The 27,428-nt window shown below is 36.5% G+C and overlaps 1 protein-coding gene across 7 annotated transcripts in view; it reads right to left on the bottom strand.

Moving 5' to 3' along the window:
- Window positions 1-27,428, bottom strand: part of Hs6st (heparan sulfate 6-O-sulfotransferase) — an 812,621-nt gene that overhangs the window by 515,107 nt on the left and 270,086 nt on the right. For 4 of the 7 annotated variants that reach the window (XM_067759681.1, XM_067759682.1, XM_067759680.1 and 1 more), the window contains 4 exons: window positions 14,445-14,822; window positions 11,056-11,604; window positions 10,800-10,999; window positions 3,859-4,690 (listed from right to left, as the gene is read on the bottom strand). In XM_067759681.1, the coding sequence (XP_067615782.1) occupies window positions 4,555-4,690; window positions 10,800-10,999; window positions 11,056-11,604; window positions 14,445-14,822 (1,263 nt within the window). In that variant the 3' untranslated portion in view covers window positions 3,859-4,554. Of the gene's footprint in view, window positions 1-3,858; window positions 4,691-10,799; window positions 11,000-11,055; window positions 11,605-14,444; window positions 14,823-27,428 lie in introns of those variants that run through there. The other 3 variants (XM_067759683.1, XM_067759679.1, XR_010948596.1) reach the window with 2 other exon arrangements.

Below are 27,428 nucleotides of genomic sequence, written 5' to 3'. Positions count from 1 at the left end.
TTTCATAGTGGCGGGTGAGACATTTTACCTGACTTTGACTCAAACTTTAAGTAACTTCTCTTAAACAAGTAATTATTATTTTTTTATTTATTTTAGATGTTTTGAAATTTTATCATTTGAAGGCAAATGCTTATTTTATACGAAAATATTGAGATATAAAATTTAAGTATGTAATTTACACGAAAATTTACCGTTTTGTAAGTGTGATGGGGGGGACTAGGAAATCTCCCGAAATCTTCAATTACGACAAATCAAAACAGTATTGTGTACCTTAGTGTATCTTGTTTGATAACAAAGAAAAAAAGGTAATTTTATCTTGTGACGGGTGGGACAGGTTGCGTTGGAAGCAGGTAATTCGTGAATAAGTTTCAGCTGACTAGATCGCTGTAAATATTTATTTTATCTTTGATAAGCTAAAAGGACTCAATTAAATGGGATGCCTAAAGGATTGGAGCATATGATTAACGTTTCCCATGCATTGATGGACAATCGTTTAACTCCAGTTTTTCATCCGTGGTGTCTTTTTTGGCGGGCTGACTCAAAATATTCTAAACTTTATATTTGTCAAAATGTTAGGGCGATTCGTACAAACTCTTAAACGTTTCAATAAACCAAGAAACTATTATTTCAAAATTACATCTGTCCGAGATTTACACAGTAAGATTTTTTAGGGCCAGATTATGTATGACGCCGTGATACTTTGCGTCGCAGTCACTGACATTCGCATTCGCTTATATAAGTTATGATAGCTTAATATAACATGAATTTCTACACCCACATATAATCTATGTACTTACATATTTACGTTAGTTGGTAATTTTCAATTTAGTACTTACATGTGTACATATAATACACACACGTGCATATCTACGTACAAGCTTTGCATACGAACACTTCATAGCAAGCAAAACAACAACAACTAAGTCACGAGTGCACCTGAAAGATTGGTCGATCAAAAAGTACTTAACCAAAACTGCCGATTATCACAACAACATTATACATAATATGGCCCTTAGGCGACATTATAAGGCCGACTAAAGTTTTAGTTAGATTTCGGCTTGAACTCAACTTTTCAATATTCGTAATAGCTATGTGTCGGCGGCCGCCGTGGTGTGATGGTAGCGTGCTTCGCCTACAACAACGGGTGGGTTCTCGCCTCGGGCAAAGCAACATCAAAATTTTGGAAATAAGGTTTTTCAATTAGAAGAAAACTTTTCTAAGCGGAGTCGCCTGTGTGCAGTGTGCGGACAGCACTTCGCGTGTAGTTCTGCCATGAAAAGCTTCTCAGAGATAACTCATCTGCTTTGCAGATGCCGTTCGGAGTCGCCATAAAACAAGTAGGTCTCGTCCCGCCAATTTGTAGGAAAAACTAAATGAGGCATAACGCAAATTGGAAGAGAAGCTTGGCCTAATAACTCTTCGGAGGTTATTGCGTCTTACGTTTATTTATTTTTTAATAGCTCTATTGACATATGTATGTATGTTTTATTTTCGTACGATATTCTATTCAATATTATTCAAGATTTTAGGTATACTGTAACTGAAGGCATGCTTGGAACTTCGCATGATTAAATTGTTGCCATGCATTTTTAGCAAACATAAAACTACATCGTACGTTTGAACTTAAGAATTTATGCATTAATTGTTTCCAGATTTGATTCAAAACAGCCGTTCTATGAAAATTTTATATAATATCAACTTTTTAATGGTGTTATGTCTATTGGTTTCATGAGCATTTGAAACTTTAAACTAAATTATATCTAAGTTAAAACTTTGCAATACATTTACACAATTCACAAGTAAAGTCTTACATTTTAAGATGTTTCCATAGTTTCCAATATGAAATTTTTTTAAAACATAGCACATACGACGAAAAGGAGACCTCGTGAACTGCCTCATTCGTCCATATGCAGGCTGTTTTACAACGAAAGTATACGGCGTTAAGGTTCCATTCAGTGGCTAATTTCATGACGAAAGATTTCGAGGAGTTCAGATGTATCTCAAAGCCCCTAGGAATGAGTTCTGTTTATATTTTTGTTCTGTTTCGCTAAAATTAAAACGGTTGCCTTTCTTTTTCCATATGTAATTAGTTACAGAATATAACCTTAAAGTCGAATAGGTGCGTAGCAAAATACTCTGTATAAATATATGCATTGGATGTTGTTTTGAACTTATTGTCTTATAGAAATATTTTGACTAACAATACTATCGGTAAGGGGCTCATAATGAATTGTGGTCAAACAAAAGTCCTCCGTAAATGATTTATACAAAAGGTATTTATAAAATTTAAACTCTTGATATGTAAAATACTGAACGAAAATAAATATATAACCATCCGTATGTAATCAATTCTTGAAGTATCTGTTATACGGCGCGATAACCATAAAGTTGCCTCTATCAAATGGGTGGGTTTATGCTGAATTCCGAGCACGATATGAACTATGTCTCAGGAAAAGTATATTTCACTGTAGCTTAATGTAAAAATAGCACACTGCTATAAAGAAGTTATGTAGGGCTTCTTATGTAAAGGTTTTGCTTTGTGATAGCTCACTGAATACGGAAGTATGTAATAAAAATATTCGTTTTTAAAGCTTAAGGCCGCGGCACAGTGAGATTTTTCATATAGATGCGTTTAACACAAGCTTATGCATTCCAATAACATTGCCACAATCAACCAAGATATTGCGTTTGTAAATATGAAGGAACTTCAGACTTGGGAATTGAAGTTTATTACGCCTTGCCCATTCACATACAAAATTTCGCGAAGCACTGTTATAAACATTCTCCCTATACAACAAAAATTACCATATTTTGTGTCGTATTCGATTGTTATATTGCAGTTTATATTTGCGAAAAATATTAGGAAAGTTACCAACCAGTGCGAAAAATAATTTCACTTGCAAAGTGTGCCAACACCCTTTAGCAATAGCAAATGTCAAATTCTTCTTCTTATGATTAGCTTGCAACAAAATTTGAGATTTGGCTATTTTTCCATATCAGATGGGGCCGGTGTCACTCAATATACCGTTCTCCATAAAAATACGTGCAATCTACTCATAGTCCATAAGCTTGTGTTAAACTCATCTATATGAAAAACTACTTATGTGACGGAGCTATTAGTCGCAGAAATTAAAGATTAAGAATTTATTTGGCAAAACTTGGGAATAAGACCTACTTTCATAAATTTCTTGAGATATATATGTACATATTTAATATGGTTTTGTTTTTCAAATTTTACATGTACGGCCAGCTTTAAAGACTGAATACAAATTTTGTAAGCAATTTACAAAACAAAAGGAAAGCGCGTTATTTGATTTGGCGTCTTTTGAATTTACCAAATTCTATTGACAATAAATTTTGCATAACCAAACTACTATAGTAAGTCTATGACTCAAAAAAAAATCCAGCTACTTTATCTCAAGATGAATTCATACCAGGTGCTGGCAAAGCGAATTTAACAAATTCGCCGTGCAGAAGAATGTCAAGTCAAAAGAAAATTTTAATTGATTTCGATTAACTGACATATTAAAGTACAAGGCGCTGCATGGAAAATAATCAAGAAGAAGCAATCAGCTATGAGATAACAACACCTGGTACAGAATTCGCCTTTCTTTAGTTATAGTAGACGAATACATTAGCCCATTGATTGGTATTAAAAAAAATCTCTAAGCAAAATATTAATTCAACTGTTTTGGTTGTTGGTGTTGTAGCAGTGGCTCCTTCCAATTAATAGGTGCGACTAATCACAAATTGTCTTCAATATCTCCTAACGGGGGTCCGAGGAAGCTTGCAGTTTACTTGTTGCGTGTCCTACACGTGGAATGGTTGACGATTTGCAGGAAATATGTACTAAACGAATAACTGGAGACAAATTTTTATTCTGTGGGCTATGACAAAACAAAATTTTTATAAGCGAAAGCCAAGATTATTTTCGTATAGAGCGAGTGAATATGGAAACCGCAATATCAACATTCGCGATAACATCATATTTTATGAATCTTAACTTTAGTTGTACAATTTGGAAATACTTTGTATTATTATCTAAAACTCATCAATTATGCAGTAAAAAATAAACAATACTCTCTCTTTCGTCTAAATATTAGAACATAAGCTTATTTATAATTTAGGTCTTAACTAATTTTGGCTTAGCGTATTTTCCTATAAGTAAATATTAATTTATGTGTTACGACTTATCGACACTTAAGCCTAATAATATATCAAAATGCCTTGCAGCTAGTTAAGACTTTTCAATTATAGCTTAAAAATTAAAATCTTTAGAAGCATATTTACAATAGCGACAAACATATATAGCACTTAGCACTGACTACACAAATAAACTAGCAAATAACACAAAAGATACAGAATTTATATAACGACTTCATTATTTTATATCTTTGTTTAAATTTATACTTAAATCTAATATAAAGTCCTTTTTGCAATCAGCGGCCCATAGCCACTTTTTAGGTCGCCACAATTTAAACTCTTAAGCGCATATTATGTATGTATGTAGGTAGTAATTATTATAAATATGTGAATGCTTATGTATATTTGGTTTCAATGATCGCTGCTTAACGCTTCATCAATATTGCTATCCCAATTAAATTCCGTAACGCCTTGTTTGTAATAAATGTTGCCTAAGTTGGCAAAACGCTTCTCAAAATCGGTGTCTTTCGCTTTCAAATGCTCAAATCTGAAATGAGTATAAATTATTTTATTCAAATATAAATAAATATTTTATTTAAATGTGCATATTTAATGAGTAAAGTGCAGTGGGAAAGTGTGTTATATGTTTCTCTTTCTGACTCCTTTGCAATGTGTCTATAAAAGGTAGTGCAAGGGGTAATGTATGGTGTATTGCACTCAATGCATACCAAACATTACCATATATGTTTAAAAAAATTTATTTATTCCTTTTCCCAGGGAATATATTTTTTTGACGAGCATTCTTTATTTTAACATAGTAGGTTTATTGCCAAACAAATTAGTATGGGTAGGTAGAATTATACTCATCATAATAATAAAAAACAAGTATGGAAGGCTAAGTTCGGGTGTAACCGAACATTACATACTCAGCTGCCAAATTACAGCTCACAAAACTTTTAAATTACCTTCTTTTAAAAGTGGGTGGTTCCACGCCCATTGTCCAAAATTTTACTAATTTTCCATTCTGCGTCATAAGGTCAACCCACCTACCAAGTTTCATCGCTTTATCCGTCTTTGGTAATGAATTATCGCACTTTTTGGATTTTTCGAAATTTTCGATATCGAAAACGTGGGCGTGGTTATAGTCCGATTTCGTTCATTTTAAATAACGATCTAAGATGAGTGCCCAGGAACTTACATACCAAATTTCATTAAGATACCTCAAAATTTACTCAAGTTATCGTGTTTACGGACAGACGCTCACTCACGAATTAAAATTAAACCACAACAGAAGCAATTCCAACAGAAACAAATAATTTCGGGCTTCTTAACAAAAGCTTCGTCAACTTCTTATCTGTGACAGCCGGTACCAACAATAATTACTTGACTGTCACATTTTTATTGACAGCCAATTATTATCGCCGAGTCATCTTCTATTGGTTTATTACCGGCTGGGTATTACAGGTGAGTCATCGATTTTATAGCAAAGTTTTATCGGTATCTCTTTCATAACAAACCGACGGGTTGTCAAGAACAAATTGGTAAAACTCCAGTTAAAAATCGATCACTTTTCGATAAATAATCGTTAACTTTTTGATAAGAAATTGATACTTTTTGTTTATAAATGGATAACAAATCAATGGCACCGCCGATAACAAATTTTGTTTAAACTTTTTCGATAGTAAGTCGACAGAGTTTAATAACAAACCGATAAATCGTCGATCAAAAATCGGGAAGTCATTGATAATCCTTGGTATGGATAACACTTCGAAAACTCGTATTTAGCACGCCTATAACAAACCGATAACGTGTCAACGACGTCTTAAAAGATCAAAAAATGATAAAACACCGTTCCGGTTCGGTTCCGGTCTAGTTCTGATTTCGATTCCGGGTCTAACTCCGGTTTCGGATTCGGTACCGGGCCCCTGCGCGCTATCTAGCGAAAACGTTTTGAATTGTCTCAGTGCCCTTAACTATGTGTATGGTTTCAAGTTTCTAGCTCAAAGATAAGTTAGTTAAAAATTTATATAAGGGTGCTCTACATGCTCTGCATCCCCGCCGGTCTAGACGTTTTTTATTATCCTGGCTATTGTTCCAAGCTATGTTCAAAATTTCAGGTTCCTAGGAAATTGGGCACTTTAATAAAAGGGAATGAAACAATTTTCAAATCCGGACGAGATTTTTATATATTACGGCTCCGGCGCCATACAATGACAGTGTTTTCGCCCAGGCTGCATTGTCATCGAGTTCTGAAGTATCAAGACTCTAAGCTTCAGGGATGGTTACTCAAAAATCGATTGCAATATTTTTCAATTGTACTAACGTTTGCGGACTAACATGAAAGCGACATAATATAAAGGAAGTGAAATAGTGTATTTATCATTGTTTTTTCTGCAAAAAACTTTGAATAGGTTCTGAGATTAGGCTTCACTGTCGCGGAAACATCTCCAATGTAAATGCTTAACTGCATTAACAGTAGGGCTGTGTCGGATATATGTACATTTTTCCGAGTAAGCGGATGGATTACGTTAACGTAAATGGAATTTGACTTAAAGGGGTTTTATTTTAGTACACCAATAAAAATTCTGGTATTGATTTGAACTATTTATATACTGCATTCATGGCCAAAGGAAATGTTTATCTTTTTATTGTTCAAAACTTCAGGTTCCTAGGTTTTGGGTGTATATTAATTGATTTTTATTTTCTTTTGTTGTGATCGAAAAGATATCTTATCTACTATCTTCAAAATAAATAAACTAAACTCAAACTTCTGTGAAAATGAATGCACTATTATATAAGCTATCAATCCCCGGCATGATCTGAGCCAACTTCTTCCGGATAGGAGCTCAGTGTTCTATTTTTTAACACAGTGCATTGGGAATATATAATGGCGTGAAATAGAGTTCACATAGATAGCTATAAAAAAAAACTTCAAACAAATTTGAATATTTTGCTTCAGTTGCTATGGTAATTAAGAGCACCAAACTTGTTTTCGCTCCTAGATGATAACTTGTTGCAAGAAAATATCCATAAACGAAGGTAGTAAGACTCTAACTACGCCTTTTTCAATATAAGTTCAGAAAATTACAATTAAGTTCAGAATTTCCGATTTAAATTCAGAAATTTTCAAATCAAGTTCAGAATTTCCGATTTAAATTCAGAAATTTACAATTCAAGTTCAGAGCTTCCAATTCAAGTTCAGAAAATTACAATTAAAGTTCAGAAATTTCAATTTAAATTCAGAAATTTACAACTCAAATTCAGAAAGTTACAATTCAAGTTCAGAAATTACAATTCAAGTTTAGAAAACTACATTTCTAGTTCAGAAAATTACAATTCAAGTTCAGAAATTTACAATTCAGGTTCAGGGTTTCCAATTCAAGTTCAGGAAATTACAATTCAAGTTCAGAAATTCCAATTTAAATTCAGAAATTTACAAATCAAGTTCAGAATTTCCGATTTAAATTCAGAAATTTACAATTCAAGTTCAGCAATTTACAATTCAAGTTCAGAGTTTCCAATTCAAGTTCAGAGTTTCCTATTCAAGTTCAGAAAATTACAATTCAAGTTCAGAAATTTACAACTCAAATTCAGAAAGTTACAATTCAAGTTCAGAAATTCCAATTTAAGTTCAGAAAATTACAATTCAAGTTTAGAAAACTACATTTCTAGTTCAGGAAATTACAATTCAAGTTCAGAAATTCCAATTTAAATTCAGAAATTTACAATTCAAATTCAGAAAGTTACAACTCAAGTTCAGAAATTCCAATTTAAGTTCAGAAAATTACATTTCAAGTTTAGAAAACTACATTTCAAGTTCAAAAAATTACAATTCAAGTTCAGAGTTTCCAATTCAAGTTCAGAAATTCCAATTTAAATTCAGAAATTTACAATTCAAGTTCAGAAATTCCAATTCAAGTTCAGAAAATTACAATTCAAGTTCAAAAAATTACGTTTCAAGTTCAGAAAATTACAAATCTAGTTCAGAAAGTTTGTCAGGATTTTTTTCTTTCAGGCAATGGAAATAAAAGTATGTAAGTTGGTAAATGTTAGCGCTAATAATTTGATAATCCAGCTATATTCTAAAGGTCAAAAGCATTGATGTGCATTGAGTATGACAGCAGTGATGACGAAATCAACGGAGCGCACACTGGTAGGTCTTATATGGAGTTGGTGGCCAAAAATACTTCCAGTAGAGATATCCATGTGAAACTTTGGTCACGGCTTTACAAATATGTAAGAACTATTTTACCATAAAATTGGTGCGGGTCATACCTTCATACCGACCCACAACCACCCACTTTCGCCGCATGCATACAAAAAGTAAGTAGATGTGGGGGAAAAGTGGTAAGATGTGTCTAACGCAAATACAATGCTTAATAGGATCAAATAAATAAATTCAAGTTATTAAAAGATCTTACATACATAACAATAACAAAACAACAAACACACACGGGATTCAAGGGGTTGTGTAGCGCAATATATAGCTTCTCCAACCCAATTGCCAACCTCACCTTCGAGCGGCGAATCCCGTTTCACTAACAGACGAGGCTCTGGCGACCCCAAGCTCCTCATGGAACTTGGGGGTGGGGAGGGAGGGATGGCCTGAAGGTTTAATGTGGCCATATAAATCGTTCCCGAGATGGTCGGGCCAGCACCTTAATGGTGCTGTGTTACCGGAGCGTATCGGATCTGTATCCGACAAAGGACCATCACATCGATAACACTCCCCAAAGCCTTCGGGGAGTAACCTAATCGCTACAACAACAACAACAACAACAACAAACACACACAAAAGTTTACATTTGCATATCGTCGACTGGATAAAATAATGTCGTATGTTACATGTGAGCACATATAACATGCGTTAATAATTTATCAGGGTGATGCTATAAGAAAACTGTCGCAAAACATAGTTAGTGGCAGAAAGTAGCAGCTGAAATTAACACTTTAGAGTCTTAAAACTTTGACTTATAATAAGATATAAGTCCCAACGTGAAGATCGGTGAGGAACCCAACTAAAACTTTAGCTGAAATTGAAATATTTGTGCCAATAAACACAAATAAAGGCACTGTTGAACTTTTAAATAACAACAAAAAAACAAGAAGTTAAAGACATCAAAATTATTTCAAAATTAAGTAAATACCTTTGTTTTCAATACTCATTTTTATTTATTTCAATACAATGATATTAAAAAAAAATAAATGTAAGGCGCGATAACCTCCGAAGAGATCTAAGGCCGAGCTTCTCTTCCAATTTGTGTCGTGCTCCTCTTGATTTTTCCCTACAAATTGGCCGGACGAGACCTACATGTTTTATGCCGACTCCGAACGGCATCTGCAAGGCAGATGAGTTTTCACTGAGAGCTTTTCATGGCAGAAATACAATCGGAGCGCTTGCCAGACACTGCCGAGGGGCGACCCCGCTTAGAAAAATTTTCTTCTAATTGAAAAATCTTATTTCTAAAATTTTGATGTTGCTTTGCCCGGGAGTTGAACCCAGGGCATACGGTGTGATAGGCGGAGCACGCTACCATCACACCACGGTGGCCACCAATGATATTATATTTATTTTTAAATAGTTTAAACTTGCACTTTATTTTTAACTTACTCAAACTGCAAAAACCAACTAATACCATAACCTCATTTTTGAAGCTATTCTTAAAGAGTACAGTGCGAATAAAACAAAAACAAATATACCTTATAAAAGGCTGTTCTAATAAGAGATACTAACGACACATTTGATGACAAACTCTTCACTTTGAATTTTTTATTTTTGGCCACTGTGGAGCGGCCACAATCCCGCAAGTAACGTATAAGTATTGTGTGCACAGATCGTTTTCCTCCCCCTGCCTCTCGCAACTCTGTGATCGTCTCTCCCTTCCAATGCTTCCAAACTGCGGTGTCGACTGAAGTACTTTCATGGCCGGAGCGTCCGCTTACACTTGTTGCAAAGAGTTATCCTCCATTGTCAACGAAGCATCAACACTTCCGCAAAAAACATATAAGTATTACATTACGTGGTAGGAATTTGAATAACTTTTGAAAAATAACACCCTACCTATAATTTTCTGAATTTGAATTGTAATTTTCTGAGCTTAAAATGCAATTTTCCGAACTTTAATTGTAATTTTCTGCATTTAAATTGAAATTTCTGAACTTGAATTGTAATTTTCTGAACTTGATTTGGAAACTGAACTTGAATTGTAAATTTCTGAACTTGAATTGTAAATTTCTGAATTTGAATTGGAAATTCTAAACTTGAATTGTAATTTTCTGAACTTGAATTGCAATTTTCTGAACTTGAGTTGTAAATTTCTGAACTTAAACTGGAAAAGGTGCACATAGTATGGTAATGGTATAACACATATTCCGACTTTTAAAAAGTCAAATCGTTTTAGAAAGCGCCTTTAATATTCTAATTTTTCTTTAAGCACCTGAACTAACAGGCCGCTTGTTTTAATAAGCATCACCAACATCGAAGAAGTTACAGACCGGTCTAACATAACAGATCTACACCACAAGTAGTACGAACCTATTAAGTATGATGATGCCAAATGGTTCAAAGTAAGACTAAACTGTAGAATTATGAGATCCAATTTTAAAGAAGTGAGAAATTGATAGGAAAATGCAAAATATTAATTTAAGGAGCTTACTTCGGCGAGCCATACCTTTGGAATAGTAAATTCTTTGCAAAGGCATATAGTTCGATATCCAAGCTATTCAGCTCCTCGATACGTTTTTTTTGATCCGGACGTAAATTATTAACCGCTGTGGCAGATATTGTTGTATTATGTTGCTCGAATGGTATCGCAAAGCGGAGATTAAATGTCTCCTCAAAGATATACTGCGACATCTGCGAAAAAATATATTATTAACATGATACAAAAAATGGTGTAGAGCTGATGATACCTTCTGATACTCAGTGAGTCCAAAGTACGCCATCGCAGCTAAATTCCGCTTAGCGCTCGCCAACATCACACGATCGCGTTCGTGCGCCGGCATAGCAGTCTTATTATAGCAACCTACTAACGCTAGATCGGCCAACATGCGCGTCTGTCGATTGGCCGCTAAATTCGATTCGCATGCAGCGAATTCATTCAAATCTACATCCAACCAATCTTTGCCTGAATAACATGGTGGCAGCTCGGCCGCTGTCGCTTGCCGACCAAGACACCAATGGCGTGAACCTTTCCACGTAGCACCACGTCGCACATGGCGATACTCGGACATGTATCGTGAAATGGGTTCACGTAGTAAGGTTATATAGAAATATCTTCGCTTTGCAGTCTCACCCTCGTTTTTATCCAGCTCGATATCGACGCAACTTGTCAACTCAGTCCAATCGGCGTGCAAGCCACATTTCCAGCCGGTTGAGTAACGTGAAAATAACCAGTTTTCGTTGCGATGTGGACGAAAGCAGTAGCAACGTTTCCGCTGTCGTTGACATTCACAAGGCCGCTGCAAATGAAAAATTTTTAGAATAGAAGTTAGTTGGCACTTCTATGGAATTTTGTTTATTTTAAACGCTAAAAGAACATTTATGAGTCTTTTGAATTTTAGTGTTTGTTTGTTAGTTTAATGTACTAAATATGAATAAACATTTCTTTGGTTTCACTGTATATATATATGTACATATGTGCGCGATTTTGATAATACAAGTTTGGAATTTATTACGGATATTGTTGTCAACATTGTACGTGAAATGTTCGTGAATTATGGAAATTATTTATATATCGCTGCTTTATCCTGTCAGCTGCTCATAACAGTGAAGTCAGGAGTTGCATACAAATTACCGAACAATTGAGTGAATAAGTAGATTTTGAATGAACAAAATAGTTTACTTTGCTGGCTTATTTGAAAAGCCAAAGTCAAGGTTAAAGGATCTTTAATACAAGCATTGATATTTTGGTATGGATACAAGTATTCTGTTTTTTAAATGGGGGAGATTAGAGCTGAGCTTCTCTTTAAATTCATGATATGCCGCTTTTAGTTTTTATTATTAATTAGCGGACCTAAATGTATGTTATATGCCGACTCCGAGCGGCATCTTCAATGTGGATGAATTTTTGCTAAGAATCTTTTCATGGAAAAAATGCACTTGAAGGGTTTTGCCAAGACAAAGCCAATTTTTACCACTAAAGTGCTCATGAGAGACACAATTCTCTAAACTAAACCCTTCCTCGCATCTGTTTTCGTTTGGATAACAAGGCCTAACCCTCTTAGCCGCTGAATTCTTATTCACTAATAAATCTTCATCTCTGTATTCTTTGTTCGTAAAGATGGGACTTAGTTCCCAATCAATCCAACATCCAAAACATCACTTTTTGGCAAGTCTAATTGTCATTTTAATGTCTGTGCTGACATTATTTTGCTCATAAAGGTTGCCCATAAATCTGAAAATACTCAAGTGAATCGAGTTTTTCTTTGATGACAGCAAGCATTCGATTTTGTCCAAGTTCGCCAGCAGACATATCAATTTTGGTTGTTTAACCAGGCCGATTCCGTTAGGGGTCTTGGATTATACCCGCTGTAAGGCATGCACATCGTAACAGATGAGTCAAATTCAAATCCCGATTGCGCTGGACTTAGGACCCGCCATGTAAAAACCCCTACCAATGAACAAACTAGGTAACAATCATTTATGTTTTGAGGACTACCGCAGTGGCCATGAGGAGGAAAAACAATTCGGAGCCGCGATGTTTGTTTCGTATAGGGAAAGAGACTTCGCCAAGTACTATCGCTCCCGACTGTGAGCCCCAAGTGTCGCCCTGAACCACTACCTTGTGGCAGTCAAAATATGTAAACGGCTCTGTGCGGCGAGGAAAGTGCACGCAATGACCTAACAAAAGTTTGCCGTCGAGAACCTGCTCATGAAACGGACAGCTGATCATTACTCCAATTCGTCCTCACCCCTGCTCAGTGAGAGCAAGCTTAAAACTTACGATGCGGTCAAGCAGCAGGAACTCATTCAGGATTGATATTGGTTGTGCAGCGCAACTTATGCTTCCTCGGCCCATCTACGTCTGTCGAAACCTGCTACAATTATGAAATGCGTAAATTTAGTAGGCAGGGCTCGATCGGCCTCAGGTTTATTCACGGAAAGAGATCGTTCGGCGTGGTCATATCAAATCGTTCCCGAGATCGACGATCTAGTACCTCGATGCGTCTAGTTTGGAACGCTCCGGATCAATATATTTGCAAAGAGCCATCAACATTGACAACATTTCCCAAAAACTTCGTAGAGTGTCTCCTTCGGTACAAGGAGACGAAGCACATGTCTCACTCACTAGCGGCCGCTACTGCCACCTAATATGATGAGGGATGTCCCTCCTTACATAGAAGAAATAAACGTGAGGTAGAACGGCGTGAAAAAATTAAGCCTATGATGGACGGTTTTAATACCAGATCCCTGGAGAACGTAATAACAGCAATCTGGCAACCGACATACATAGTGCGCTTAGCTTTTGGAACGAGAACTTCTCCTCATTGCTAGATAGAGAGGCAGGTAATGAACACTTTACCTCAATTGTGCAGAAGAATAAGCGCTCCGCTATCGGACTATGATAAAGTAAGAACGGCAATACTCCTGCTTAAAATAACGATGATTTCAAACGCTCCATAAGCTCTGCCTGTTATTGATTGGAGGGGTGAAAACAGTGGGTCATGCTGTGGGCGAAGACAAGACAAAATACTTGATGTCAATAATGAAGGAATTGGGTTATTCGCGTCTTGGAAGGCTGGTCCCTGTTGGCGGGTATAAAGTCTAAACTGTGAGGGACCTCATCCATTTGGAAACCAGCATTAACAGCGAAAACAACGTCTACGACGTTTTCGCTTTATGCAAATCGACCCTGATTTTAAGACGTTTTTGGCGCGTAGAATTTCATCGCCACTTTTATGATTAGGAGCTCAATGTGCTAGCAAAAATATTGCAAGGTCATTCCAAACGTATAAGCCCATATACGCATTTTTTGTTTTGGAAATAAATTCATTATTATTGTGGGTATGTGGTACATTTTATATGAATATATATCCCTATCATCCATATTTCGTTGCAACGTATGTAGGGAGTTTCTTAAGTATATCTTGAATATGTCCTACAGTATTTTATGATAATTGGTTATTCCTCGCACGTCGTACATCGGTTCGTCAGTGTGCGATGTTGGCATCATATTGAATATTATTGAAGTAATATCGCAGAAATTAAGCAATCCAAAGTATTGCATTTAATAATGCTTAAGCATATGTGCTACATACATATGTACATATGCACTACATGTGAGCGAATAAAGCCTTACCTTTAGATCCAAGTCACGCACCAAATGTCGTCCAAATGATGTGCCTCCGGTCTTTTGTATATGTAGGAACACCATTACGTCGTGCCCATCCATATCAAATTGAAAATCATCATTTAAAACATCCTCATAACTAAGACCCGCATTCGCGAGAATAACATTTTGTTGAATTGATTTCGCATTATTCGCTGATGTGGACGCCAGTGCCAACGCCGATCCACTGCTGCTGCTGCTGCCCGTTTGATGATGCTTGTACTGATGACCACTAAACGCATTATTCGCCAGCCCAGACCCCGCAGCGCCAGGAGGTGGCATTATCGCCTCGTTATATGCCAATATGTCTGGTTGCAACATCATACCGCGCTTTGACAGGGCGCAAACCTGTTGATGAAGGACATAAAACAAAAATGTAATGAGATTGAAGGATCGAAATTTATGAGTGTATAATTGGGTAAAATGCTTATTGAATTGAAAATTTTACAAAACTATGCATGTAGTGAGAAAGGTGCAGGAAAATCACCTGAACGTGAACTAACTTTAACTTGTATAACTTTTTTGGTACTATATATTGTGGACTTTGTACTATGTATATAGTGGACTTAACAGTAAACCTTTTATTACATAATTTATATACAAAAAATGTAAGGCGCGATAACCCTTTCGAAGAGATTTAAGGCAGAGCTTCTCTATCAATTTGCATCGTGCTCCTTTTAATTTTTCCTACAAATTGGCGGGACGGGACCTACTTGTTTTATGCCGACTACGAACGGCATCTGCAAGGCAGATAAGTTTTCACTGAAATACACTCAGAAATACACTCGGAGTGCTTGCCAAATACTGCCGAGGGGCGACCACGTTTAGAAAAATGTTCTTCTAATTGAAAAAATTTTTTTTTAAAAAATTTTGTTGTTGCTTTGCCTGGCCATAACCCAGGATCTTCGGTGTGGTAGGCTGAGCACGCTACCATCACACCACAGCGGTCGCCAATATATACATACAAGAAAAAATATTTAATTATTTATGTCGGAATAGATGCAAGTTCGTTTGGAGGTTGGAAAGGGCGCGTTTCCAACTCTTTCAAGGGGTTTCCAGCGCAATATATAGCTTCTCCAACCCAATTGTCAAACTAGCCTACCCATGGCGAATCCTTTTTCTTTAACAGCCCAAGTTCCTCATGGATCTAGGGAGTGGGTGGGCGGTACAGCCTAGAAGGTTTCATGTGGTCATAACAAATCGTTCCCGAGATGATCGTACCGGATCTGCATCCGGCAAAGAACCATCAACATCGACAACACTCCCCAAGACCTTCGGGGAGTGTCCTTATCGCTACAAAAACAACAACAACATCCGAGGACCTAACATCGACTCGGACCATTATCTCGTTGCAGCCAAAATACGCGCCCGCCTCTGCGCGGCTAAAACTAAGGAACAAAAATCACAAGGAAAGCTAGACGTCGAAAGGCTGCAATCGCAACAGACTGCCAATGATTTCGCAACTCACACACACCTGCTCTCTGAGAGCACAACTTAACCCATCGGAATGCAGGGGCAGTGGGAGCATATCTCAAAAGCACTTCGCACTGTCGCCTATGAAAAAAATGGTTACCGTCGACCACGGAAAAACAACTGGTATGATGGAAATAGCGCGTTGCAACTGAAAGAAAAGAAGCTACCTACAGGAATACGTTAAAAGAGAGCGCAACAAGAGGAGTGTCTGAACGCTATCGCGAGTTGAAAGGGGAAGCAAGACGCCTTTTCGGGAAGAAAAAAGGAGAGGAAGAAAGGCGTGAGTGCGACTAGTTTGAGCTGGCAGCCACCAGGAGTAATGCCCGAAAATTTGATCAAAAAATTTGACGACAGACGGAAGGTATTAAGTCCGGGACAAACTCTTGTAAGAGCAAAAACAGCGACCTTTAGCCGATGTTAAGAGAGTACTTAGATTACGGAGGGAATACTTTTCTGCTCTCCTAAATGGAGACAGCGCTTTACCGCACAGGGATGACGAACCCGATACCGCAATCGATGATGATGGAAGAAATGTCCCCCCACCCGATTATGACGAAGTCAGAATAGCAATAACCACATTAAAAACAACAAGGCCGCGGGCGCTGATGGATTGCCTGCGAAGCTACTCATACACGGCGGCGAGGAGTTGGCAAGGCGCATGCAAGAGTCCTGTCAAGAATATTGTGCGAAAGATTGAAGCCCGCTGTGAATCGGCTGATTGGACCTATCACTGCGGCTTCAGACCTGGTAAATCTACCATCGACCAGATTTTCACAATGCGCCAAATCTTAGAAAAAACCCACTAAAAAGGAATCGACACACATCACCTCTTCGTCGATTTAAGGTCGCCTTAGCACGAAAAGGAGCTGCCAAATGCCGCTGTCTGAATTTGGTTTCCCCGCAAAACTTATACGACTGTGCAAAATGACGTTGAGCAAAACCGCCACCTCAGTCAGAATATCGAAGGACCTCTTTCAGGCGTTCGAAACTAGACGAGGTTTCAGACAGGGTGACCTCGTATCGTGCGATTTCTTTAATTTGATGCAGGAGAAAATTATACTAGTTGCAGAACTTAATCGCTCTGGAACAATATTCTATAAAAGCGTGTCATTACTGACATATGCTGATGGCATAGATATCATCGACCTGAACACCCGCGTCGTAAGTTCTGCTTACTTTAAAAGAAGTGCTACCTGCTTTCATCGAGCAACGAGTCAGCGCACAAAACTACGTTACTGTTGGCAGCCATAATTTCGAAATAGTAAAAGACCTCGTTTATTTGGAAACCAACATTAACACTAACAACAACATCAAATCTGAAATCCAGCGAAGAATCACTTTTGCCAATAAATGCTACTTTGGACTAGGTAGGCAATTGCAAACAAATCCCTCTCTCGGCAAACGAAAATCACGCCCTACAAGTCACTTATCGAACCCGTCCTGCTATATGGTGCAGAAGCATGGACCATGACAACATCAGATGAAGCGGCTCTGGGAGTGTTCGCGAGAAAAGTTCTTCGAAAAATGTATGGACCTCTATGCGCTGGCGATGGCGAGTGCCGAAGAAGAATGATGAGCTGTACGAGCTTTACGCATACATCAAATCAGCGAATTAAAACGCAGCGGCTACGCTGGCTAGGCCAAGTTAGGCGAATGAAATATGACGTTCCGGCTGAGAAAGTGTTTTTATCGGAACCCGCTTATGGAAGCAGAGGAAGAGGACGGCCCCCACTCCGCTGAAAGGACCAGGTGGTAAACGCTTTAAACTCCCTTGGTGTGACCAATGACCGCCAGTTGGCAGAGTGAAGTAGCGACCTTGTTGGACGATCATAACCGTTTAAACGGTTAAGCTCCAATTAAGTAAGTAAGTAAGATGTCCTAGGTAGTGAAAATTGTCTCCGTTGCATTATATTTTCTATAGTTGCATACTAGATACGAATCATTTTCTAGAACTAGCTTATTTTTGGGCACTATTTAGATAGTTCCGAACTAGTGTAAAAATGTACCTTTTGGATCTAGTTCTTTTCTTGATAGTATTTCGTTGGATCCGAACGGGACCGAAATTATACATGTTGCTTTTAATACGGTATTATCCCTGTTTTCGATAGTTCCGAGCCAGAGGAAAGTCAGTGGGAAAGTCTAGGAAGAGGAGGTCCTTAAAGCCGGCGGCTATTTTTGTTTCAGATAGTCTATTTCTCAACGACTTTTTTAACTACGAAATATAAAAACCCAAATTGTCGATTGTATGACTGGAGAAATTCTAGTTACATACCATCGAACTAGAACTTATTTGGCAGGTCAGGTCTGGTTCCGAACAAAAAGTTTGTATCACTAGGTACTGTATTTCCTTCAGCGTTATAGCATCTTTTACATTTTTCGAAATTTCGATATCGATCGCTAAGAGCTAATTGCCAATGAGACTGTACATATATAATAGTAGAGATAACCTCCATGCCAAATTTCCACATCATATCTTGAATGGCTTTTGATTTACGGCTTAAAAACTTTTAAATTTTCTTCTGCCTAATCTAGCCGGTGCCACGCCCATTTTATAAAATTGTATCAAATTTCTATTTTACATAATAAAAAATAAGAATAGTTGGCGCGATGTGCCTCCATGGAGATTTAGGCCAAGCTTCTCTTCCAACTTGCGTTGTTTCTTCTTGATTTTTCCTAAAAATTAGTGGTACGGTTGTTTGTGTTTTATTCCGACTTCCAACGGCATCTGCAAGGTAGATACATTTTTACTGAGAAGCTTTCCGTGGCAGAAATACACTCGGATGTGTTCCAAATCACTTCCAATGGGCGACCCGGATTTTTGGAAATTTCGATATCGATTTTTTTAAGTGGTCGTAGTTTTTCACTGATTTTGGTAATTTTTATATCGTGGCAAGTATGACCTTCATTTCCTTGTGTATCAAAAGTTTTATGAGACCCGGAGATATTCCACAGAGCAGTCCATATGGTCCGGTTCTGGATCGCACTTACGTGAACTAGACTCTTCTTTGTTATGGAGTACTATTTAATTTTTATGGAGTACCCTTTTTGTGCATTTGCGATTTTTTGCGGGAATTATATGTGAACATATTGCATGTTCATACGTACACATGTACCTACATATGTACCGATAATCGCATATTTGTTTATTACCACGTTTGTACAAAAAAATAAAAAGTACTAACAATTTACTTACTCCAGATTATACTTAATTATACAGTTTTCGCTTTATCTGCTCTTTGCGGTGTTTTACAAATCAAATTAAAGATAATTTACAATACACTCAGAAAAACTCATACCAATGAGGGAAAATTTTCTTAAAATAATATCTTTAAATTGAGAAAATTTTTTATGGATAACCTGTAATATGACGAAATAGTTTTCCTTAAATTTTTTCAATGCTTTTAATTAATATGAAGAGCTTGGTAATATCCAGCGAGCAGTACCGGAGTGTTTTCTTGCGAATATTGGATACTTCCCTTCTCTCAACATCATAGATTAATAAAAAAAATAATGCCTTTCACATTCATAAATCGATTGCTGAGTGGAATATCACCCTATCTCGGCTGCCGTTTCGAAAACGCCCTATCTCAGAAAACTTTTCAATAATGACCTGTTTCAGAATTGATTATAAAAACGCCTGGGACGACGTTCATGAACAAATTTCTGAGATAGGGCATTATTCAACCACATTGTGAGATAGGTCGTTTTTAAAACAAATTCTGAGATTGGGCATTTTCGAAACGGCAGCCGAGATAGGGTGGAATATCACCATTCGAAATAGTATATTCATTTTACATTTAATTTTAGTTGTTATTTTCCTCAATTTTAGGATTTTTATTTTTCGGTGTAATTACGTTTGTCGTCTAATTGCATGCGTCTAAACTAAATCCATATTATACTTATCTGTTATTCCCATGACTTGTGCTCCTAAGCGTTGAAAAGTTATATAAAAACACACGGGAGATAAAAATGCTCCACCAAATGAGTAAACACAATGGAGCAGATATAAAGGCGTAGACATAAAAAGGCAGGAATTCACATTAAATGTTTTCGTGACTTCTTTGTTTTACTCATTATATGACATATCACTATTGGTGGCCTACCACCAAGCCATTGTGGACTTTTATTATACCAACATACATATGTGGCCCCCGTGGTGTGATGGTTGCGTGCTCCTCCTACCACAGCGAAGATCTTGGGTTCACTCGCGGGCAAAGCACCATCAAAATTTTAGAAACAAGTTTTATCAATGAGAAGAAAATTTTTTTAAGCGGGTCGCGAGTGTATTTCTGCCATGTAAAGTTCTCAGCGAAAACTCATCTGCCTCGCAGATGCCGTTCGGAGTCCCGCCAATTTGTAGGAAAAATTAAAACGAGCACGGCGCAAGTCGGAAGAGAAGCTCGGCCTAAAATCTCTTCGGAGGTTATCGCACCTTACATTTTTATATATATATGTACATATGTGATGATATTTTTCATTAAATATGTGAATAATCATGGAAATGTATATGTAAAGGTATTCTGTTCTGTATTTTATTTCTATGCTACATAAGTTAATTTGTATTCTGCAAATGACATAATTAATTAAATATTTTTCTTCTGTCCCTTTGTCTTTTTTGAAGGTTAGACATCAATGTTAATACTCGAAATATATTTAAGGCCTTTCAGCTTATAAGTATGTAATGATTTCCCCGATTTGAGTACAATGAAGGAACTATGACGTGAAAGTAATTAGACACAACCCCTAAATTAGGGTGGAGATGAAAATAAAATAATTAAAAAAAATTTTTAGGTTAAACGGTTTTATTGAAAACAATACTTACATGAAGTAATAATAATACTAAAAGCTAGAAAATATTTAGGTAGGTCTTAGGTACTAGTCATCATACTCCTCATCAATTTAGGGCAATGATCAGACAATTAATTAAAAGCGTTGGGCGCGTGAAATTTCTAAAAATGTGAGGCGTATCATAACCTTGTTAAGGTTCAGGTGGTCTTACTTATGACTACCAATGGAAATTTTACGCGTCCAACGCTTTTATTTAATTGTCTGATGAACGCCCTAAATTGATTAGGAGTGTGATGACTAGTACCTAAGACCTACCTAATTATTTTCTAGCTTTTAGTATTATTATTACTTCATGTAAGTATTGTTTTCAATAAAGCCTTTTAACTTAAAAATTTTCTTTATTAATTTGCCTATTATTTCCCATTATATTTAGTTCATTTAGTCACTCATTATTACAAGGACTCTTTCCTGACAATTTATTACAGTCCAAGCCCTCAATACATAATCCTTCCATAGACTTTACTCGACTCTTCGCCACGTATGCTTGTGCCTCCTCCAACTCCAAAATATTTTGATGTCACTTCTACCGGACTGTATGTAATATTTGTTCCAAATATGAGCCAAATGACATCATAGGTCGCTTTCTATTCATGTATGTATTATGTGTTCCAAACATGGACCAAATCGGATCATAGGTCGCTTTCTATTCATGTATATATTATGTGTTCTAAATATGGACCATATCGGACCATTAATACGATTTTTTTGAATATATCGATCTTTGCGCCACCTAGCCGCGATTTTTTTATAGGTCGCTTTCTATTCTTGTATGTATTATGTGTTCCAAATATGAGCCAAATCGGACCACAAATACGATTTTTGTTAATATCTCGATCTTTGCGCCACCTAGCGACGATTTTTTTATATGTCTTTTCTATTCTTGTATGTATTATGTGTTTCAAACATGAGCCAAATCGGACCAAAAATACGATTTTTGTGAATATCTCGATCCTTGCGCCACCTAGCTGCGATTCCTTTTCATAGGTCGTTTTCTATTCTTGTATGTATTATGTGTTCCAAATATGAGCCAAATCGGACCACAAATACGATTTTTGTGAATATCTCGATCATTGCGCCACCTAGCGACGATTTTTTTTATATGTCGTTTTCTATTCTTGTATGTATTATGTGTTTCAAACATGAGCCAAATCGGACCACAATTACGATTTTTGTGAATATCTCGATCCTTGCGCCACCTAGCGGCGATTTTTTTCTTATTATTGCATTGTCATCGGGTTCTGAACTATTTTCCAAGTTTCAAGCTTGTAGCTTATCGGGAAGTTACTTAAATTTTAATTACAAAATTCGTTCACAACGGCCGGCCGTGCAACCGTGCAGCCTGTCAAGTCAACCTAAATAAAACCGTTTAAAAAATAGTCATGTGATGTGAGAGACCACTTAAAGTTCTTAACCAAAGCTTATACTGTCAACAAAAATTCTTACAAATAGTCGAGGATTTGTAAACTAAAAAAGATTTACTATTTTGTATAATTTCGGTACATGTAAATTCTGGACTCTCCTGAATGATTACAATGGGATACATAAAAAAAAAAACAATGGCATGAAAATAAACTTTGTTGTACTTTATTAGTTCGTACAGTTTGTTACTACAGTAGTTTAAAACAAAACAAAAATAAACGACTCCCTTTGAAAACTCTAAAGTACATTTGAAGAAATACATTTTTACGAAACAACAAACTAAACGATTTAACAAATTTGTAAATAATATATTCCAGGAATTGGAATTTATACCAAACCTATACACAGCAGCCGCCGTCGTGGGGTGGCAGTGTGCTCCGCCTAACCCACCATAGATCCTCTCGGGAAAAAACAAGTAAGTCCCGTATGAAAAATTGAAAGGAGCGCGACACAAAGTGAAAGAGGAGCTCGGGCTAAAATCTCTTTGGAGGTTATCGCGCTTTGCACTTATTTATTTATTTAGGTGGCTATTATAACAACAACAGGTATTTCGAAATAACTAGTCGCTTTAACGGCACCCTGCGGTTGACAGTGAACTTTCACCTTAACAAAATTTTTATATTTTATTTTTTCGAAGCAAGCTTTTTCTACATAATCGAAATAGTTCAATCAGCACTTTATTTAAGAGGAAAAAAATGTGTTAAAAATGCAATTAGAGAATACATTTTATATCTTTCGATTTATTGATTGTTTCTACAACATTTCTATCCACAAGATCTCCAGATTTGTTAGAACAATTATGACCGCACCGAAGCTAACATACTCATGGAACCTCCCATAACCCCATGACGAGCAATGAACAAATAAAACGATTTTTCACAGTTTATTTTCGTGCTCTGATCTACATATTTGAGCAGATCCATCTATCGACATGTATTTTAACGTACTGAATCCGAATTCCGTTTAACAATTAACTAACAAAATTTCAGGAAAGTCAAATACATTTTTTTGTCTGATTTTGGGTTAGAAAACATTTTTTTTTTTGCAATAGGGCACACTACTACTTGTAGCAATTAAAAAAAAACAAAAACGCATTAAATCTTTATTTTTAAGTAGAGCAGGTGGTAGCTTTGATATCTTCACACTTACATGATCCTTTTCAATGAAATATATCCATTCATTCATGCGAAAACTGCTCATTGCGCAGAATTGCATATTTGAATGCCCAATATTTTATGTTGCGTACTCTTTTATTTTTACACCATATTAAATTAAATCAGTTAATTATAAATATACACTTAACTATGTTCATGGAAAATTGCTTTTATTTTCACGCATATGGAAATGTGCAGCTCTCCATTTTACAGCGAATTCATTTAACGATGTTTCCTCATATTAATTTGCGATTTATACACAATACACCGCCACGTGAGCTGTAAAACGCTTTATGATTTAATTTGTGCGCTTAAAACTCGAGGTAAAGGACATTAGTACAATGATCATTCGTATTATATCAAATAGTTTTGAATCTGTTTTTTTTTTCTGTAATTCAAAATATATTCTTCATTAGCAAAACGTCTACAAATTTACACGGGCTGTGAAGCTTATAAGGAGTGCCAGAAAGAGTCTTTATACTCAGCGTGCTTTGCACACAGAGTATATTAAATTTGCTAACATAACGGTTGGTTGTACAGGTATAAAGGAATCAAGATAGATATAGACTTTCATATACCAAAATCATCAGTATCGAAAAGAATTTGATTAAGCAATGTCCATTCGTTAACACGATAAATTGAGCAAATATTGAATATTGAGATATCTTTACCAAATTCTGTATTGGGGCTTATCCAGAATAGATTGGTATTGAAAATGAGTGAAATCGGATGATAACCACGCCAACTTTTTATATATATAACATTTTGGAAAACACAAAAGCCTGATTATTTCGTAAATAATACACATAGAATGCTGAAATTGGATGTGTGAACTGATATTGAGACTCTTGATAAAAATTTAAAAATGGGCGTGTCACCGCCCACTTGTGATTATATAAATTTTACAAATATCATTTATTTACTTAATTTCCGCTTAACCGTTTAAACGGTTATGGCCGTCCAACAATTGTTGCCAATTTGTCATACCGAGGGAGTTTAAATCGTTTTCCACCTGACCATTCCAGCGTAGTCGGGACGCCCTTCCTCTGCTTCCATAGGCGGATTCCGATGAAAACACTTTCTTAGCCGGAGCGTCATCTTTCATTAGTATAACATGGCCTAGTCAGCGTAGCCGCTGCGTTTTAATTCGCTGGACTATGTTGATGTTTGTGTAAAGCTCGTACAGCTCATCATTAAATCTTCTCCGGTAATCGCCATCGCCAACGCGTAGAGGTACATAAATCTTTCGAAGAACTTTTCTCTCGAACACTCCGATAGCCGCTTCATTTGATGTTTGTCATGGTCCATGCTTCTGCACCATATAGCAGGACGGGTAAGATAAGTGACTAGTAGAGCATGCTTTTCGTTTGCCGAGAGGGCTTTACTCTTCAATTTCCTACCTAGTCCAAAGTATCATTTATTGGCAAGAGTGATTCTTCGCTGGATTTCAGAGTTGTTGGTAGTGTAAATGCTGGTTCCCAAATAAACGAAGCCTTTTACTATTTCGAAATTATGGCTACCAACAGTAGCGTAGTTTTATGTGCTGACTCTTTGCACGATGACATAAGGTAATTCGTTTTGTCCTCATTCACCATCAAACACATCTCTACCGCTTCTTTTTCCAGTTTGAAGTAAACAGAACTTACGGCGCGGGTGTTCAGGCCGATGATATCAATGTCATCAGCATTTGCCACTAAAACTAGTCTGAAGCCGCCCTGATAAGGTCCAATCAGCCGATTCACATTGGGCTTCAATCTTTCGCACAATACAATACACAATACACAAAGAACACTCAGATTCCAATCGTCGGGCATGCACTTGTCCGACCATATTTTGCAAAGAAGCTGATGTATGCGCCTTACCAACTGCGCGCCGCCGTATTGGAATAGCTCCGCAGGCAATCCATCAGCCTAGGACATCGCCATGCTAAATTCGGCAGTTGAAAGCATGTGAAAGAGATAAAAAGCGAAGTAGTACTTCAGAATGCACTAGAAGCGTACCAGTTTTGAAATCCAGATTTTCCTTACTGGGAATGCAATGACAAAGACAAATAAATTGTAAACTATTCGTCGGCTTAAGCACTTTTTCAAACGTTTTTGCTCACTCAAAACCTTTTAATCTACTCATTTTTTTCTATTTTTTTTTTTAATTTTGAACTTAATAGGTTAAAAATCTCAAAATTGTTTTCCCTATTTTTTTTTTAATCTCAAAATTGTTTTCAAACCAAACCCAAAAAGATTAAAAATTCTTAATTAAAAGAGAAGAGTTGTTACAATTCTGGTTCAAAAAGATTAAAAAATGTTAAAATGTAAAAGTATAAACTGGTATACTTTAACAAACCTCAAGAGTTTAAATTTATTGCTAAAAGTGTAAAAAAAGTGTTCATCTGTGGAAGGAGCTGGAAGTCCTAGATTCCTTTTCGAAACGAGTTGCTGTACATATAAGGTGCTATGATATGTCTTGTTACACAGATGTGATAGCTCATGGGTAGAGCAAGCTACTTTAATTTGGTGCCCGTCGGTTCGAAACCAGGCCACCGCCAGTGTACACTTTTCTAGTTTAAAATTTAAACCTCAAAAAATTCAAGTAAGTTTATTAAAAAAAAAAATTATAGTGTGAAAATTAGATTGTTTTGTACATTTTACAATTTTATGAAGCAATACAACAAATACCGTTGACCCTTTAATTAGAACGATGTTAAATCTTTTCGTTCTCACTCCTTACGTGCAAGAAATTCATTTCGGAAAAAAATAATAATAAAAACGATATGTTTTTATGCAAATCAAATATTTTAGTTTGGTGCGGAACCAATAACATTTAATCGAGTGATTTATATGCGCATATCATAAAAATGATGTACTAAAATCAATAAACATTTGTATGCATATGGATGTAAGTATGTACTTAACACCGTATAAACGAAACATCATACAAAAGGCAATGAAATGGCGCTGAAAGAAAATGTGTAAAAATAACAGAGCATTTCATTCAAAATTGCAAATCCTTCATGAAGCTGCAAAACCTTGTAAAAGTGATATGAAGAGTGGTTTCATTTACGAGATTTTCATTGCTACGAGATATTTGCGAGTTTGAAATAATTCTTCTAACAAATTTTTGTATGTAAAAATGTAAGTAAGGAATCTAATTTTAAACAAGTAAGGAAGGTTAAGTTCGGGTGTAACAGAACATTACATACTCAGTTGAGAGCTATGGTGACAACATAAGGGAAAATAACCATGTAGGAAAATGAACCGAGGGAAACCCTGGAATGTGTTTGTATGACATGCGTATCAAATGAAAGTCAATAAAGAGTATTTTATGAGGGAGTGGGCCATAGTTCTATAGGTGGACGCCATTTAGGGATATAGCCATAAAGGTGGATCAGGGTTGACCCTAGAATTTGTTTGTACAATATGGGTATCAAAAGAAAGGTGTTAATGAGTATTTTTAAAGGGAGTAATCCTTTTTTTTTTTTTATTTAATCCTTAGTTCCATAGGTGGACGCCGTTTCGAGATACCGCCATAAAGGTGGACCAGGGGTGACTCTAGACTTTGTTTGTACGATATGGGTATCAAATGAATGGTGCTAATGAGTATTTTAAAAGCGAGCAATCCTTAGTTCCATAGGTGGACGCCGTTTCGAGATATCGGCATAAAGGTGGACCAGGGGTGACCCTAGAATTTGTTTGTACAATATGGGTATCAAAAGAAAGGTTTAATGAGTATTTTAAAAGGGAGTGGGCCTTAGTTCTATAGGTGGACGCCGTTTCGAAATATCGCCATAAAGGTGGACCAGGGGTGACTCTAGAATGTGTTTGTATGATATGGGTATCAAATTAAAGGTACTAATTAGGGTTTTAAAAGGGAGTGGTGGTTGTTGTATAGGTGGTCGCATTTTCGAGATATCGCCATAAAGGTGGACCAGGGGTGACCCTATAATTTGTTTGTACAATATGTGTATCAAAAGAAAGGTGTTAATGAGTATTTTAAAAGGGAGTAATCCTTAGTTCCATAGGTGGACGCCGTTTCGAGACATCGCCATAAAGGTGGACCAGGGGTG

Source organism: Eurosta solidaginis, chromosome 1 (assembly GCF_040869045.1).
Source record: "Eurosta solidaginis isolate ZX-2024a chromosome 1, ASM4086904v1, whole genome shotgun sequence".
NCBI lineage: Eukaryota > Metazoa > Arthropoda > Insecta > Diptera > Tephritidae > Eurosta > Eurosta solidaginis.
The sequence above is the reverse complement of the archived record's forward strand: the minus strand, read 5'-3'. Positions and strand labels throughout refer to the sequence as shown.